This window comes from Mirounga angustirostris, unplaced genomic scaffold (genome assembly GCF_029215605.1).
Source record: "Mirounga angustirostris isolate CCGP_5_RB_7025 unplaced genomic scaffold, mMirAng1.0.hap1 SCAF_16, whole genome shotgun sequence".
In the NCBI taxonomy this organism is placed as follows: Eukaryota; Metazoa; Chordata; class Mammalia; order Carnivora; family Phocidae; genus Mirounga; species Mirounga angustirostris.
The window spans coordinates 56,539,816-56,556,914 of record NW_026991724.1 but is presented as its reverse complement, the minus strand read 5'-3'; the positions used below and the strand labels follow the sequence as shown (position 1 = coordinate 56,556,914).

The 17,099-nt window shown below is 67.4% G+C and overlaps 1 protein-coding gene across 8 annotated transcripts; it reads right to left on the bottom strand.

Moving 5' to 3' along the window:
- Positions 1-3: 3 nt before the first annotated feature.
- Positions 4-15,531, bottom strand: CNOT3 (CCR4-NOT transcription complex subunit 3). Of its 8 annotated transcripts, none has more exons than XR_008507371.2 (18): positions 15,238-15,529; positions 9,299-9,373; positions 9,115-9,182; positions 8,774-8,848; positions 8,559-8,648; positions 8,285-8,413; positions 8,098-8,193; positions 6,885-7,107; positions 6,658-6,791; positions 6,249-6,305; positions 5,218-5,581; positions 5,018-5,141; positions 4,319-4,517; positions 2,687-2,786; positions 2,392-2,590; positions 1,948-2,163; positions 1,375-1,500; positions 4-302 (listed from the first exon to the last, which is right to left on the bottom strand). XR_008507371.2 is itself a non-coding variant. In XM_064580878.1 (18 exons), the coding sequence occupies exons 2-18, from the start codon at positions 9,321-9,323 to the stop codon at positions 204-206; spliced, it is 2,241 nt and encodes a 746-aa protein (XP_064436948.1). In that variant the 5' UTR covers positions 9,324-9,376; positions 15,238-15,526; the 3' UTR covers positions 4-203. The 8 variants fall into 8 exon arrangements, 6 of the variants coding, with proteins under 6 accessions (XP_064436948.1, XP_045748160.1, XP_054367585.1 ...); XM_064580878.1 differs by having other exon boundaries at positions 2,031-2,163; positions 9,299-9,376; positions 15,238-15,526; XM_045892204.3 differs by having other exon boundaries at positions 2,031-2,163; positions 15,238-15,525.
- Between the last annotated feature and the right edge of the window lie 1,568 nt (positions 15,532-17,099).

Below are 17,099 nucleotides of genomic sequence, written 5' to 3'. Positions count from 1 at the left end.
AATAGGTTTACCAAAAAATGTCCCTCACTGGGGAGGGGAGGAGGGGGCAGCCCTTGCCCCCAGGCCCCCAGGGTGGGGCTGCTTCCTGGGGGCGAGGGCTGCCCCAGGGCCTGGGGCCTCCCCCAGTCTTCCAGGGCAGGGCCCTCGCCTGGGCAGGGGGGTCAGCATGCGGGGGGAGGGGTGGGGGGAGGGAGGGGCCGGTGTCACTGGAGGTCCCGGTCCTCCAGGTAGCGGTACTCAAAGGTGAAGCCTTCCTTCTTCCGCTGGCCCCACTTCTCGTAGTCAAAGTAGATGTAGGTGCCCTGGCCAGGGGAGAAGGTGGTCAGTGCGCGGGCGAGGACGTGGCCGGGGCTCCGGGCCGGACCGATACAGGGGACAGCTCTCAGGGCCGGGGCGTGCCGGGCTCAGGCCCAGCGCCCTGCATGCATGTGCCGTCTCCCTCCACCCTCCCCGGGCGCTTCTCAGGCGGGAAAGGTCGTCCTGCGCGCTCTGGAGGAAACGGGGCGGCGCGGAGAGGCCACGGCTGGGCCTCAACCCCGGGCACGTTCACAGTGGCTATGGCTCCTCGCGGCGGCGTTTGAGCACAGAGCCGGCGCTCAGCCCTCGAGCTGGGTCCTAGCACTTAGTCTTCACACAACCCTGAGGCCGTGACCCCCTCCTAGAGAACGGAACAGGCTGAGTCTACATCCAGGCACGCTGTTGGGACAGATGTTTTATTGGAGGCAGGGTGGGTGCGCACTTCTGAAGGAATGAGGTCTTGACACGCACTTGGAGGGTTACTTTGGCCCAAACCAGGATGGGACAGGGAGTCTGGTTAGTGTGCGAGAGGACACGGGGAAGGGGCCCGGGCCTGCGTGAGTGCCTGAAATGCGGCAACGGACGTGAAAGAACCGAGGGGAGGGGGCCGAGTTCTCGGAGGACAAGGGCCTTGCTCAGGACTTGGCGTCAGGCAAGTATGTGGTGGAAGCAGCCACCGTGGAATATAGCCAGTAAGTTACTGGAAACGAAGTACACGCCTGGTACTTACTACGGAGCAGGCACCGTAAGTACTTACACGTCAGTAACTCATTTAATCCTTGCACACGTGCACACGGGTCTGCCACCCGTGTTTACACATAAGGACAGGGACACCGGTCCAAGCGACTCGCCCCAGGTCACCCAGCAGGAGCTGGGTTCAAGCCCGTGGGGTGCAGCAAGGGGGAGACTCTTGCCACCACCACGTGGGGAGTCATTAAGAGAACAGCTTCCCCCTTCATGGTCGCTGCGGAGCCCCTGCCCTGCCGGGCGGAAGGGACGCGGGACGAGGGAGCGGTGGTCGAGGACAGAGGCCCTGGCAGAGCACGGGGCGGGCAGGGCACAGGGAGGGGCCCTCACCTGCTCAAACTCATCCGTGATGGTCTTGGGCTCCTCGTGCCTCTGGAACCACATCATGTACTTGGTGTGGAATCGCCACGACTGCTTCTTTAGGGCTTTGGCTGCCAGGTACTGCGCCTTCGTGCCCTGGGGGAGGAAGTGTGGAGCAGGGGATCAGGGGGCCCCCAAACTGGTGGGGCGAGGGGCACAGGGCTGACCCCAGGCCCCGCCGTGGACCGAGGCTGGGCTGGAGGTTGGGCCGGACAGTCCAGGTGGAGAGGGGCTGGGGCACAGAACATACCACTGCTGGTCAGGAGGAGGAAAATGCTTCCACAGAAGCTTTGAGAAGGAAGAAAAACTACTGCATGTTGGCAGTTTGGAAAGTTTTCCCGCAGGGGGCGGGGGGGGGGGGCTTGTCGGGATTCCCTGGGGTCATGCAGCGGGGCTGGGACTCCCTGGCCCCTAGCCTCAACACGGACATGTCTGTGCTGACGTGGGGACGGGGACATGGCTGCCGGGGTGGGGGTGGGGGGGGGAGCGGGACGGGGGGATGGGGAGGGGGTGCGGTCCCGGTGGCCGCAGCGGGGCACCCACCTCACCCCTCCAGCCCGAGGGGGGACGGCGGCGGTGGCGGCGAAGCCGGGGGGCCCGAGGCTGCCCCGGGGGCCCTGCTGTACCTCCAGATAGTAGAAGATGAAGAAGAGTGTCTCGGTTGACAGGCGCTGGTAGAACTCCACGGTGTCCGAGTGTGGGGGTGGCATCTGGTGGTGGTAGGGGGGCGTCGGGCAGGGGTTCCGGGGGAGGTACTGCCTGTAGAGGAGCAGGAGGGTTGGTTCCTGCGCCCGACAGCCGGTGCGGCGTGAGGGCCTGCCTCACGGATCGGGGGCGGCTTCTCGGGCGCCTGGTCAGCCCCACGCCGGACGCCGCTGAGCCGGCTCTTGCACGCGGCCTGCAGGACCGCTCACGTGCGCTCTCGGGACGGGGGGCCAGGTCCCACCGGGGCCGCCTCCCTCACGCTCGCGGGTCCCGGCCCCTCACCGGATGCGCTCCGAGTCTGAGGGGTGGGGCATGTGGTGCCAGGCGGCCTCCTCCATGGCCTGCTGGTAGAGCTGCTCCTTGGTGAGGGGCACGGGCCCCAGCGGACACACGCCCAGCGACAGCGGGATGTTCACCTCCGACAGCTGCAGGGGCGGCTGCGCCGAGGCCGGCGGAGCAGAGGTGCCGCTCAGGATCATGTCTGCGGAGAGCGCAGGGCCAGGCCCTTCGGTGAGGCCGGGGTGGGGGCCGCCCCCTCGCCGGGCCGCCGCCGCCGCCGCCGCCCCCAGCCCCTCACCTCGCTCGGTCAGGTGCAGCGTGGGCACGGGGTCCTCGATGCCGGAGCTGATGGCCGCCCGCTCCGCCATGGACTTGAGTGAGCTCAGAGGCTCGGGAGCCTGCAGGGAGAGGAGAGCTGGCACCCAACGCCCGCCCCTCCGGCGGGGGTCGCGAAGGACGGCGCCACAGCAGCTAACGGGGGCTGCGAGGCGGACGCAGGGCACAGGCAGCACCAGCAGAGCGCCCGTCCGGGCCCCCACCGTGCAGGACCACGGCGGCCGGGAGACCGAACCGCGTGCACACACACGGCACGCCCGGCAGCGCGCGGCCTCCGGGCGGGCCTCCCTCCACGTGGGCAGCCAGGCTGCCGGATGCTGCCGGGGGCGGGGGGCTGCGTACGCCCCCGCCGGCTGATGCAGGGCCATGGGGCAGTCTCCCGCCACCCCTGGCATCCCAGCGCCCTGCCGGCCGACAGGCGGGCCCGAAGCCACGCCCGGAGCAGGTGTCTGAGCCGCGGTCAGCGCAGCCCGCGGGCCCCGGGCCTGTGTGCCGCCTCCCCATCTCCCCGTCCCTCACGCCACCTGCCCTCTGTGCTCTTCTCCGTGGCCACGGGGGGACCTGCCCAGCCACATCCGCCCGTGTCCCTTCTCTGCTCACAACCCAGCGGGCCCTTTACTCCAGAAAGATACACACTCCATAAATTTCCCGTCCGTGGTTCCTCCAGACCGTGTGCTTACTCTGGGCCACACGCTGTTCCAAGCGCTTCAGTGTCCTGTCCTAACTGAGGGGCAACTGTAAGCACCTGCTCTGGCCACAGAAGGCCACGCGGGACGTGGACCTGGACTCTTACTCGGTGGAGCGGAGATTAAACGCAGGCCCAGAAAGTCAGCCCCACATCCTGCTCCCCCTTCAGACCCTGGCACCCAGGACCCCACGGCCCTCTCTAGGACACCCCATCACAGCCTCGCAGCCAGCCTGCACCCCCTCCTCCTGTCTGTGGAGCCCTGCCCCGGCATTCTCCCTCAGCCCTGACAGCTGCCCTCCTAGAACTCCAGCACGAGAACCACTCCTTCCTCCCTCAGCCTTTCCCGCCACTGGGCCCCTACCTCTCCCAGCTTAGAGCTCTCCCCCCACCCCAGGCCTTGCTGGGCCATCTCCCCAAGTCCGAGGCACCTCTGCGGGTCCACGGCACCCTCTGCCCCTGGCCCGCGCAGTCCCGCTTGGCTTCCTGTAGAGAAGGTGGGACTGGGTGTGTTCACCTGGCATGAAGCATGGCCCAGAGCGGACGTCAGTGTTTTCTCAACTTAGACGGTCCCTCGGAAGGGAAAAGGAGGGCAGCGAGCTGGATGGCGGGGTGTGTGAGGGAGCGAGGAGACACGAGGACAGAGAGGATGGTGGGAACCCAGAGTGCAGAAGAGCAAGTCCAAGCAGGAGCCCAGGGAAGAGTCCCAGAGGGCAGGATGGTGGAGGAGCCCGGGGAGCCCAGGCAAGGGTGCATGTGGTGGGGAAGAGCAAGTGGGCAGGGGGCGGGGGGGAAGAGAGCCAGAGCCCCACAGGAAGAGGGGGCGGGGCGGCCGGCAGACCTGGAGGAAGGGGACAGCAAACATGCAGGGGAGACGGCGGGGCCAGGACACACAAACCGGAGGCCCACCTTGATCTCTGGGGCAGCGCTGAACTGTGGAGGTCCATTGAGCAGGGTGCCGGCTGCCTTGGCCTCGCTGAAGCTGGGTGTCGGGGAGCTGGGAGGGTTCACGGGAAGTGGCACCAGGAGACTGGGTCCCCCTGTGTTGTTCCCTGAGCCTGGGACCACACCCCCAGCCCCTGCTGGGGCCGCTGCACTGGGTTCCTTCCTGGGAAGGAGAGAAAGGGAGAGGGCTCAGAAGAGGGGCCGAGTCAGGCCCCTGCAACGGTCCACGGAGGGGGAGCATGAAGAAGGTGACTGGTCCACCCACAGAACGGCAGATGGACGCAGGGCAGGTGCCCCCTTGGGGCGGCCCACCCAGAGCCTGGCGGTGAAGCAGACCCAGGAAGAGGTCCTCCCTACATCCCTCGGAGGTCACAGTCTTTCTTGGGGCAATCTTCCGAGAACAGGGACCCCCTGGAAAGGTCTGACCTGAGATCTGGACAGGCAGCCCCCCGAGGGAGTCAGGTGGGCCTGGGGCAGGTCACTGGAAAGGGGACTCTAAGGACAATCCCGATTCCCCGAGGACGTCTTAGAACACTGCAAAGCGTAAAGCTAGGGGACCGCTGGGTACAGTGTCCTGGCTGGAAGAAAGTGGGGACGCCACACCCGACCAGGCGGGCCACGTCCCGGCAGGGGCAGGGGCAGGGGCTGCGGACGGCCACTCACGAGGTGCCGGGCGGTGGGTTGTGGGGGCCCGACGGGGGGCCCGGAGCCTGGCTGCTGGCACCGCCACCCCCAGCGCTGCTGAGAGCCACCTCTGCCGGGCTGTCTGCCACCACCGAGCTGTAGCCTGGGGGCAGGACGACGGGATGAAAACGGGCCGGCCGCCCCGGGGCCCCCCAGCCGCCTGCAGACCCCCTGCTCACTGGTGGTGCCGTTCTGCTTGCCGGCGCCTCCGCCTCCGCCTCCGCCGCTGTTACCGCCGCCCCCGCCCCCGCCGGGCTGGACGCTGGGGGGCCGGGGCTGGGCGGCGCTGGGCCCGCTGGGGGCCGGCGGGGCCACAGCCTGGGCGTAGGGCGCAGGGGTGCCCGAGCTGTGGCTGGGGGCGGGGCTGGCCTTGGGGCCCAGGGCGCTCGCGGGCGCTGCTGGGGCGGAGGCCCCGTTGCTGCCGGGGGCGGTGCTCAGGGCAGAGGCGGCAGGCGGGGGGCCGGGCGGGTAGCTGGGCGGCACAGCCGGGGACTGAGGGTGCTGGTTGCTGTGGACGGGCTTGGAGCCGTTTTTGGCTGGAGACTGCGAGGGGGGCGGGGGGAGAGAAGAGGGTCAGGCCCCGGTGGGCCGGCAGGTCGGCGAGCCCCGCCCCCCCGCCAAGCTGGGCTCCGCTGTCCGCGCAGGGCCGGGCTGCCCCCAGCTGTGCCCTCCCCTTGACCTGACCGGCAACGCTTCCGTCACCGCGGGACACCCCTGAACACTCACGCGCGTTCCAGCCCACACCCGGCTCCCCGCATCCTGCGTGGACACCTCCAGGGACGTCCCATAGGGCTCTTGTCCGGGACAGACACCCCCTGGAGGTCAGGCGAGTGCCACGGCCTCGACAGACTAACTGAAACCAGCTACCCGTCCAAGAGGGGAAGGAAAAGCGGCCAAAAATCGGGCCGTGGTTCTGAACGTTACTTCAAGGGTCACAAAAGCAACCGGAGGGGCCGCGGATGACCCCCCCCGCCCCCCAGAAAGCAGGCGTGACACACCCACGGCGCAGCAGCGGCCAAGCACGGCCTGATGGCCCCCTGGCACCTCGCGCTCGCTACACATCAAGGGGTCCGGAGCCCCACTCCTTCCTGGTCCCACCCCAGCCCCCTCGGTGCCCTCCCAGCAGGCTGCTCCCTGACACCCCGGCTCGAGGAGCAGTGCTCCCTGAAGGCCGCTCCTGTCCTGGGGGGCGCTCGCAGGGCACACCCACCTGGCTGACCTCGCTATCCGTCGAGCGTCCCCTCTTCTTGTCATCTTCAGAGTTTTCCTGAGGTGGGAGAGGCGCAGTCGGACGCCTGTGTGACCTCTAGGGCCCCGACAGAGACGCCCATCTCCGAAGCTGCCAGGGCCGCCGCGCTGCCTATGCTCTGAGCCTCAGCGGGGACCCCGGGTCCCTGTCTTCCGGGGGCCAGCACCGCCCGTCAGCCTCTCACGGACCCAGGAGGCTGCCCTCCCCGGGGAACCCAGCCCTCGATCCCTGCCTGAGCCGCCCTGCCGCGCGGCCTCCGGCCTTCGCCGCACCCCAGGACCCCCGCGCAGCCCTGTCCGGCCCTCCGGGCCCAGACCGGGACGCCCAAACCCCGCGTCCTCAGTCCCCCTCCCACAGGCCGCCTCCTCACCGTGGTGCAGTTGGCCGGGCTGGGCGGGATGGGCGAGCTGGAGGTGGTCGAGGTGGGTGTGCTGCTGGACTGGTTGAAGATCTCGTCCTCCATGTGACTGTGGCTGGGCGGGGACGTGGCGACCAGCGCCTGTGCTGTGGAAGGAGGGAGGGGCGTGCTCGACGGCTCGGACGCCCGCCCACCCGGCCCTCGCCGCCCCGCACCCGCAGGCCAACCCCGGGCCTCACGAATGTCCTCGAGGTCCAGGTCGTCATAGAGGAACTCGTTCTCCTCGAAGTCGGGGTCCTGGGACGAGTCGACGTAGTACTCGACGTCGTCCTTGATCTTGCGGATGGCGTCAACGAGGATGGAGTCGTTGTCCAGCATGCGCAGGATGGTCTCCAGCATGCGCACGTGATAGCGGTGCTTCTCGATGTGCCGCTTCAGGCCCTCGATCCGGTCCTGCTTCTGCTGGCGAGCCCAGGGCCAGGCTCAGGGGCTGCAGGGCCCCTCCCGGGCCCCTCTGCCCCCACAGAACCTGTCCTCGGTCCCCCCCCCGCAGAGACCCAGAGGCTGCACTCCAGCCCCTCCCGCCGTGGGCAGTGTGGGGTCTGCCCCCCGTCCAGCCCCTCGAGGACCCCCAGCTCCTGCCTAGACATCCCGGGAAACTTCCAGAAGACCAGAAAGCCCTGTGCCTCCCACACCGCGGCCCTCTGCGGCTACCGACAGCCCGCATCTCAGAACTGCAGCCCACCCACCCCCATCTCGCCCTCACAGCAGCAGTGCCGATGCCCATTTGCAGGGAGCCATCATCTTTGTCCTCCTAACCGCCCACCCCGAGGGAGTCCAGATTCAGCAGCTGAGCTCCCGGGCTCTCCAGGCACCGGCCCCTCCCTCAAGGCCTCAGTTCTAAATCCGCTGCCCCCTCCACAAGGACCTACTGCATCTCTCCTCCAGGCTCCCGCTTCCCAAACCCCTCAACGTCTCAGACCCCCAAACCAGGCACATCTCCCACTGCCCCCCCCACCCCTGGACCCAGCTCTCCATTCCCCGTGTTTCCTGTGCCAGTGAGTACAGTTGCATCACCCTGAACCCACACCCTACAACCCTGGAGTTTTGGCATCTGGGCTCCTGGATCTGGCTTTGCCGCACGACTGCTCTTCTCATCCCAAATGAGCCTCGCCTCTCCCTACTGCCTCAGGACCTGGGCCTTCTCGGAGCTAGGAGGCCACAGCTTCAGCTCTCAGACCGCCCCACCCTGCGCGCCATCCGCTCTCGCCTCATCTGCGACCCTGGCACAGCCCAGCGTGTTCCCCCAAACCGCTCCTTTCCGCGGCACCACTGTTCTCCGAGGCCAGACCCCCGAGACCGGCTCACCAACATGCACCAACCCCAGTGGCCGCCAAACCCCCCGCTCGCCAGCCTGTCTCTGTCCTCCAGGCGCAGGGTCCCCCCACTCACATCCTTGTCACCCTTCTTCTTGCGCGTTTGCACGGACAGTGACTCCACTTCACTCTCAAACTGGTCCACCTGCATGTTCAGGGTGTCAATGGTGTTCTGAGGGAGAGACGGGTGGTCAGCCAGTGTCCCCACGGATGCCCAGGGATCAGGGCCCCGGGGTCCTCTCCTCCTCTCTCCCCTAACTCACCGTGAGCCACTGGCCAACCTCCTCCTTCTCCTTCTGGGCAGGGTCCACCTTCTGTGCCAGGCCCAGGCCCTCCTTGCTGTAGGCTTTTGTCTTGGTCTCTCGCTCCACAACTTTGAACCGTTCCATTTGCTGTGGACAGCGCAGTTGGCAGGAGGTCCCAGCCCATCGCCTCTCCCCTTCCCCCGGGCGGAGAAACCTTCCTCTTCCAGGGCCTTCTGGGGACCTGGGAACTGGCCTCCTCCCACCTCTCAGGTTCCAGGCTCTGGGCTCCTACCGTCTCAATGAGCTTGCGGTTGTCTATGAGCTGCCTCTTGTCCTTGATCTCGTTGGACGCTACCCATGTCTTGATCTGGTCCCTCAGCCGCTGCAGGTGGGGGAAAAGCAAGACAGTCACACTGCTTTAGGACCTGGGCACCGAGGCCGCCAGCCCCCTCCTCCTTGCTCCCTCTGCCCTCGGGATGCAGGAATCCGGGGCCCTAGTCTCCTCACTTGAAGTTTCTTAATCTCCTTCTTTAAGTCAGCCTCATACTTTTCTTTCTGGTTCGCGTTGGCTGCGTTGTGGAGCTGAGGGATGAAGAGAACCCAGGAATCAATGTGGGACTTGGGGCCCTCGTGCCCACTCCAGTGGTAAAACTCCAGCCTCTTGGGGTTGGAGACTCTGGGAACACCACCCCCCCACGCCCGCCGCCCAATCCCTCTCAGAGCTGCTTCTAAGGTCCTCAGCACCTGGACCCACAACCCCTCTCCCTGGCCTACACCCAGAGACCCTGAACCTCTTCCTGTGCTCTCCTCCCTGGAGACCCAGATTTTTAGGACTCCAGGCCCTGTACCTTCTGCCAAATATCTTCAAACTGCTCCACGCCCTCGGACACCTTCTTGAGGCAGCGATCAATCTCACCTGGCCGGGGAGGAGAGAAGGCTGTTAGCACCCTGCCACGGCAGCAGGCATCAGAGGAGGAGTTCGGAGGGCAGTGAGCACGGGGTTACAAAGGCAGCAAGCAAGGAAACCAGTACCTTGGAGTTTGCGCTTGTCCGCCATCTTCCCTGCCCTACAGACGCACTCTCTTCATACTCTCTTGGAGACGGACGCTGCTGACAGAGAAGGAAAGGACACACGTTTATTCCCCGGCTGGCCAAACACAGATGCGTGGATGAGGCTGGGAACGGGAGGGTACGTGGGATGGTAGAGGGAACACGCATTTACTATCAACACCAAGTTCTACTTATGCTGCCCCGACAGCCCAGCACAGGGTCTGAAGGCTCCGGAAGTTTGCTGAAACAAGGAAACAGGTGTACTTTTCCCCAGGAAGTGGGAAATTCCTAGAGCATGGAACACCTTCTCCCCAGATGACACTCCAGACGTTGTAGAGCAAAAAGTCAAGCAGCCCATGGCTGAGTGCTGGGGAGTAAGGCCCACAGAGGAGCAGGGTACACTGGTGACTAGAATCCTAAAACCAGAGAGGTGACCCCTCAGGCAGGTCAGAATATGAAGAGTTTGTGGGGAGAAGGGCCAGATGCCGTCTGTGTGTAAGAACTGCAGGGCACGGAAGGGGAGCAGTGGGAGACGGCAAATGCCTGGCATCAGGAAGAGCTAAACCCACCCATCGTGTCAGGGCTTGGTCCCAAGCAGAAGAGGGCCGTACACCACCAAGCTTATTCCAGGGCAGAATCTTTAAAACACAGGAGACAACCCAACCCAAAGACACCGGCACCAAGAATTAGATGTGTGGGGGCAGAAGGCATCACCCCAGAGAGGGCCAGGAGAGTGAAAGGGGACCTCAGCGGTGAGCGCGCCGTCTGTGCTCACTAAGGAGGTGCGTATCAGATACGCTGGTAACGCAGATGCGGGGAAACATCAACCATCGGGACGCAAACCCAGTACTTAGAGAGGCATCTTCACCCTCAAATACACGCAATCCAGAGGAGACTGGGTTCAAAGGGAGAGTCCCCAGGAGCTCTGGCCCGGGGGCAGCCACACCTTAGGGTCTGACGCCAAGATCGGGGGAGATCCAGGAGCCTTGCAGAGGAGCCCCTATGCCAAGGGGACTCGCGCACTGCCTGAGGTCACCCCCAGAGAGGGGGCCTCTGCTGAAAAGCATGGCTCCCTGAGACAGGCCCAAGGCAGGGTGCCCCAGAGCAGCTTTAACGCCAGCGAGGACTAAGAGCCCCAACCCAAGGGGAGGTCACACCAAGAGGGTCCCCACCCACAGGGAAGGAAACATCTCAAGAACAGTCCCGTCCAACGCTTTCCACCAAAACAGAAACGTTCTGTTTCTGCGCTACCAGTGCCCCTGAGCACTGAAATTGCGGCTCAGGAACAAAACAGTGGGACTTTTCATTTCAATTACTCCACCACACATGGCTAGCGGCTACCGGCGGGACAGCGCATGAGCGCACGCTTGAGGAGGACCAGAGGCCCCGAGGCCCTTACCAGCACCCTCCACAGGAGCCCACCCGGACGCGGAGAGTGGGTGTGACACCTGAGACGAGAGGGAGCATGAATCTCCACCAAGGGCCAACCAAGAGAACGGCTACACCCTCGGCCGAGGGCCAGTCCCCACCTAAGGAAGGTCCCCGCTCCAGGAAGGAGAGGCGGCCAGAGAAAGGACCCGGCAGACAGCGGCACAGAGCGGAGGACGCAAACCGGAACGGGGGAAGCGCCTCTGGCCTGGGAGCTGGGGACAGGGCCCGGACCCCAACACAGAAACGCCTCGAAGTGCCCTGGAGCAGCTTGCACTGCCTGCACCCAGCCCAGACGGAGAGGACGCCGAGTTTATACGCTGCACAAGGCACGCCGCACTGAGGGGTTGGGGCACCAGCGCAGTGGAGGGGGTGATGCCCCCAAGACGGGCACAGACTGGCGGCCACAAGCCCTGAAGGAGCCAGAGCACGGTGCCAAAGCAACAAGAGCCCTAGCCCAGGGAGGTGAGGTCCCAGGCCCTCCAAGTGGGCAACAGCTCAGGCCCGGAGAGGACGGCACTGGACCTGTGGGAGGCACCACGGGCCCAGGGTATGTGCACCCTCTGGACAAGCTGGGGGCCGCAGTGGGCAGGAGCCCTCGCCACAGACGCAACAGCCCCTCCCCCTGCAGACAGACCCCCCAGGAAGGACCAGAAAGGGGGAGCCTGAGCCTTGGAGGGGAGGTGCCACCACGGGAAAAGCCCCATTCGTAAAGGACCCACCAAGGTCCCCCAGGAAAAGTAACCACAGCAGGCCCACTCTGAGACGGGGGGCGTCTCAGGCACCCCAGAGCTCGCAGGCTCATGGCAAAGGTCTCAAACAGAACTGAAACCGGGCAACCTCGGCCCAGGAGGCTTCGCCAAGAGTCTCAGCCCCTGAGGAGCCCATCCTGGGGGCGGGGTGAGCAGTGTGCCAGACCCACAGAGGCCAGCAGCCAGTGCAGTGAGAGACCCAAACTAATGAGGGCCAGCCCCCAAACCTCAGCTCAGGACAGAGGGCACAGCCAGGCCTGGGGGAGACCAGGGCAGAGGGGCAGAAGGCTGAGTCCTGGGACCTACGGGGCCGCCACGGGCCCTAGGAAGAGGCCAGGCCTGGGGGAGACCAGGGCAGAGGGGCAGAAGGCTGAGTCCTGGGACCTATGGGGCCGCCACGGGCCCTAGGAAGAGGCCAGGCCTGGGGGAGACCAGGGCAGAGGGGCAGGCAGAAGGCTGAGTCCTGGGACCTATGGGGCCGCCACGGGCCCTAGGAAGAGGCCAGGCCTGGGGGAGACCAGGGCAGAGGAGCAGAAGACTGAGTCCTGGGACCTACGGGGCCGCCACGGGCCCTAGGAAGAGGCCAGGCCTGGGGGAGACCAGGGCAGAGGAGCAGAAGACTGAGTCCTGGGACCTACGGGGCCGCCACGGGCCCTAGGAAGAGGCCAGGCCTGGGGGAGACCAGGGCAGAGGGGCAGGCAGAAGGCTGAGTCCTGGGACCTACGGGGCCGCCACGGGCCCTAGGAAGAGGCCAGGCCTGGGGGAGACCAGGGCAGAGGGGCAGAAGGCTGAGTCCTGGGACCTATGGGGCCGCCACGGGCCCTAGGAAGAGGCCAGGCCTGGGGGAGACCAGGGCAGAGGGGCAGGCAGAAGGCTGAGTCCTGGGACCTACGGGGCCGCCACGGGCCCTAGGAAGAGGCCAGGCCTGGGGGAGACCAGGGCAGAGGGGCAGGCAGAAGGCTGAGTCCTGGGACCTACGGGGCCGCCACGGGCCCTAGAAGAGGCCAGGCCTGGGGGAGACCAGGGCAGAGGGGCAGGCAGAAGGCTGAGTCCTGGGACCTACGGGCCGCCACGGGCCCTAGAAGAGGCCAGGCCTGGGGGAGACCAGGGCAGAGGGGCAGAAGGCTGAGTCCTGGGACCTATGGGGCCGCCACGGGCCCTAGGAAGAGGCCAGGCCTGGGGGAGACCAGGGCAGAGGGGCAGGCAGAAGGCTGAGTCCTGGGACCTATGGGGCCGCCACGGGCCCTAGGAAGAGGCCAGGCCTGGGGGAGACCAGGGCAGAGGGGCAGAAGGCTGAGTCCTGGGACCTATGGGGCCGCCACGGGCCCTAGGAAGAGGCCAGGCCTGGGGGAGACCAGGGCAGAGGGGCAGAAGGCTGAGTCCTGGGACCTATGGGGCCGCCACGGGCCCTAGGAAGAGGCCAGGCCTGGGGGAGACCAGGGCAGAGGGGCAGGCAGAAGGCTGAGTCCTGGGACCTATGGGGCCGCCACGGGCCCTAGGAAGAGGCCAGGCCTGGGGGAGACCAGGGCAGAGGAGCAGAAGACTGAGTCCTGGGACCTACGGGGCCGCCACGGGCCCTAGGAAGAGGCCAGGCCTGGGGGAGACCAGGGCAGAGGAGCAGAAGACTGAGTCCTGGGACCTACGGGGCCGCCACGGGCCCTAGGAAGAGGCCAGGCCTGGGGGAGACCAGGGCAGAGGGGCAGGCAGAAGGCTGAGTCCTGGGACCTACGGGGCCGCCACGGGCCCTAGGAAGAGGCCAGGCCTGGGGGAGACCAGGGCAGAGGGGCAGAAGGCTGAGTCCTGGGACCTATGGGGCCGCCACGGGCCCTAGGAAGAGGCCAGGCCTGGGGGAGACCAGGGCAGAGGGGCAGGCAGAAGGCTGAGTCCTGGGACCTACGGGGCCGCCACGGGCCCTAGGAAGAGGCCAGGCCTGGGGGAGACCAGGGCAGAGGGGCAGGCAGAAGGCTGAGTCCTGGGACCTACGGGGCCGCCACGGGCCCTAGAAGAGGCCAGGCCTGGGGGAGACCAGGGCAGAGGGGCAGGCAGAAGGCTGAGTCCTGGGACCTACGGGCCGCCACGGGCCCTAGAAGAGGCCAGGCCTGGGGGAGACCAGGGCAGAGGGGCAGAAGGCTGAGTCCTGGGACCTATGGGGCCGCCACGGGCCCTAGGAAGAGGCCAGGCCTGGGGGAGACCAGGGCAGAGGGGCAGGCAGAAGGCTGAGTCCTGGGACCTATGGGGCCGCCACGGGCCCTAGGAAGAGGCCAGGCCTGGGGGAGACCAGGGCAGAGGGGCAGAAGGCTGAGTCCTGGGACCTACGGGGCCGCCACGGGCCCTAGAAGAGGCCAGGCCTGGGGGAGACCAGGGCAGAGGGGCAGAAGACTGAGTCCTGGGACCTACGGGGCCGCCACGGGCCCTAGAAGAGGCCAGGCCTGGGGGAGACCAGGGCAGAGGGGCAGAAGACTGAGTCCTGGGACCTACGGGGCCGCCACGGGCCCTAGGAAGAGGCCAGGCCTGGGGGAGACCAGGGCAGAGGGGCAGGCAGAAGGCTGAGTCCTGGGACCTACGGGCCGCCACGGGCCCTAGAAGAGGCCAGGCCTGGGGGAGACCAGGGCAGAGGGGCAGAAGGCTGAGTCCTGGGACCTACGGGGCCGCCACCGGCCCTAGGAAGAGGCCTCGGGCTCCGGCCCACTGGGGAGCGACGCTGGAGGGCAGCCCCCAACCCGGGGGGCCGCTAACGCTGCCACGTAAAGCACCAGAGGCTCTGGAAGAGGGACGCGGTAGGGCCCGGCGGCAGGCGGTGGTCTCCCCACCCGGAGGCCCAGCCCCAAGGACGGCGGACTGGGAACGCCACCCGGAAAGCCCACGCAGAGGAACGGCGGGCCTGTCGTCAAGCCTCGGGCACCTCACGCCCCCTCGGCTGACGGCCGCCCAGCGAGGCCACGCGGCGGCGAGCCAAAGCGCTGGCCCCGGGCACCGACACCCGGCGGGGGCCGGGGCCGACGCCGAGCAGGCAGGCACCCCGTGCCTGGGAGGCAGCCCTGGGCAGGGTTCCTCACCCGGGGAGCGCGCGCGCCCCGGCCGGCCAAGTCCAGCAGCCACGGTGCGGGAACCTCGGCTGCGGGCGGCCGTGCGCTCCCAGGGGCGCCGCGGACCCCGCGGACCGAGGCGGCGCGCCCCCGCGAAGGCCGCTGCGGACGGGGCCCGCGGCGCGCAGCGGGAGGAGGGGTCGGCACCCCCCACCCCGCGGCCAGGGCGTCGTCGGGGGCAGCGGTGCTTGCGCGGCCACGGCGCGCACCACGGCGCGGGCGGCGCGGAACGGGTGCCCGAGACCCAGCGCCGCGCTCCGGGGGGCGAGTGACATCAGCCGCGTCCAGGCGGGCCCGCGCCCCGCGCCCCGACTTTCCGCTGCGCGCAAACTTTGGCAGAGGCCCCGGCCCCGGGGGCGCCGGGGGCCGGAGACCCCCGCCCGCCGCGGCCCGCCGCCCACGCGGGGCTGCCGTCCAGCTGGGCGCCCCCGCCGCCCGGACCGACGCGGAGAGCGGCGGCCCCGCGCGCCCGCACCCCGCGGGGGGACCCCGGCGCCGTCGCGGGGCGCGCAGCAGGGCGCGGGCGCGGGGGCAGGACGGCGGCGGGCGCCGGGGCGGCCATGTCGCGACAGGCGGCGGTGTCGCCGGGACGGGTGGCGGCGGCGCTTGGGGAGGAGGGGAAGGGGTCCGGCCCAGTCGAGCCTGACGCTCTCACCACAGGAGCTGGCGCCGCCGCTGAGGAGCGTATCGCGACAGGCGGGGGAGGCGAGCGCCCGCCGCCTTTTTCTCGCGCCCCGGGCCCGGGCGCTATCGCGATAGCGGCGCGAAGCGGAAGTGGGGTGGGGGGAAGTGGGCCCGGGGTTGTTCTGACGACGGGGTCGGGGCTCAAGGGAGGCCGCGGCGTCTGCCGATGGCTCCGCGGAAGCTGACCGGGCCCGGTCCAAGATGGCGGCGGTGGAGGAGGCCTCCCCTCCTCTCTTCTCGTCTCTGGCGCCGGCCCGCCCCCGAGCCCCGAACATAGGCCTGTGATTGCTCCTGCGGCATGTCGCTCTTGCCCCCTCGGGCGCACCCCATTGGTCCCTGGCGGGGATGCAGCCGGCCTCCTCTCGCCGGTTGGGCAATCCCTCCAAGGCGCGGCGTTTGATTGGCCTCCCGCGCAGGCTGCTAGGATTGGCTCAGGTTTTCCTCCCCGCTCCTCCTCCTCCCCGCCTCAGGGTACAACACGCCAGCGCGAGGGCCCGTGCATCAATCAAGAGGCCACTGCCGTGCTGATTGGATACACCCGTCCCCCTTCTCCTAAACCAATTGGCCGGGGGGAGGAGCTAGGCTGACCAGGGGCGGGAGGTCGTTCGTCAAGTTTAGAGCCGTTTTTAATTGGTTGTGAGGGGATAGTCCACCCTGAAGCCATTGGTTGGGCCCGGAAGTGGGTGGGGAAAGCGGAGGAAGGCATGGAGCGTGGGCGTGAAGGGCCGCTCACCTGATGAGAGGCGGACAGGTGCCTTCCGAGCGCGGGCGCAGCCGGGGTCGCCTGCCAATCGACGAGGGGAGGAGCCGCCCCCTCGTTGGCCCCGCCTGGTGTCGTTCACCCCGGCCGGTCCGGGGGCGCAGCGAGGGGGCGGCACCCGCCTGCGGAGCCTGTGAAACGGGGCGTAGCCAGCGGGCTCGGGTCCGCCTGCCCCGGCTGCGTCGCGTTCCTGCAGCTGCCCGCGTTCGGCACGGGTCTGGGGCCCGGTGTTGCGGAAGGGAGGAAGCAGGCGGTGGGCAGCGCCCCAAGTCACCGGCCCCTCGCACGCCCGCGGGGTGGGGAGGGACGCATGGACCGTCCGTCCTGCCCCCGCCCGGGACAGCAGCTCTCCCCTGCACGTCCGCTTCCGAGGGCACTCGGGGGATGACCCTGTCCCCTCCCGCTCTCCCACTTCGGCACGTCTGCCCTTCCGGACTTGGCACCCGCAGGAGCACAGCAGCTGTGCTTATGAATGAACGAGCGAGCGAGTGAACGCGAGGGATGACTCGTGGTCCAAGACTCGGGAGGCACGGGTGCTTTCACGAACCGCGAGGCATTTGCTCAGGGTCAGACGGTCAAGATGGGAAGGTGGATCCAGGGACGGTGCAAGTGAGCGCCGCATCCGAATCGCAGGGCAAGGGAGCGGAAAGGTTTTTAGGTCCACGCAGACCTGCGGAGTGAAGCCTGGAGGTCTGCACTTTGACACACTTGCCTGCGTGATCCCCATGCTCACTGGAGTTGGAGAGTCACTCATCTGGAGCCACGCTCCTCGAAGTGCGGACCCTGGATGGGGCAGTGCCTCTCGGACACCCGGGAACTATTTGAAGGCTTGTTAAAATGCAGATTCTGATTCCGGAGTTCCCAGGTTCTGCTTTTTTGACAAGTTCCCAGGTGATGCTGATGCTCCACAGTTGGCACTTTGAGTAACAAGGATTCAGAGCAATCAATGGTTCTCACACTTGGCCGCACATTAGACTCACCTGGGTGGCTTGAAAGAAAAAAATCCAGATACTCAGTCTTTTACCCTAGACCACTAAAATCTGAATTTCTGGGGATGGGAACCAGGCAGTAAT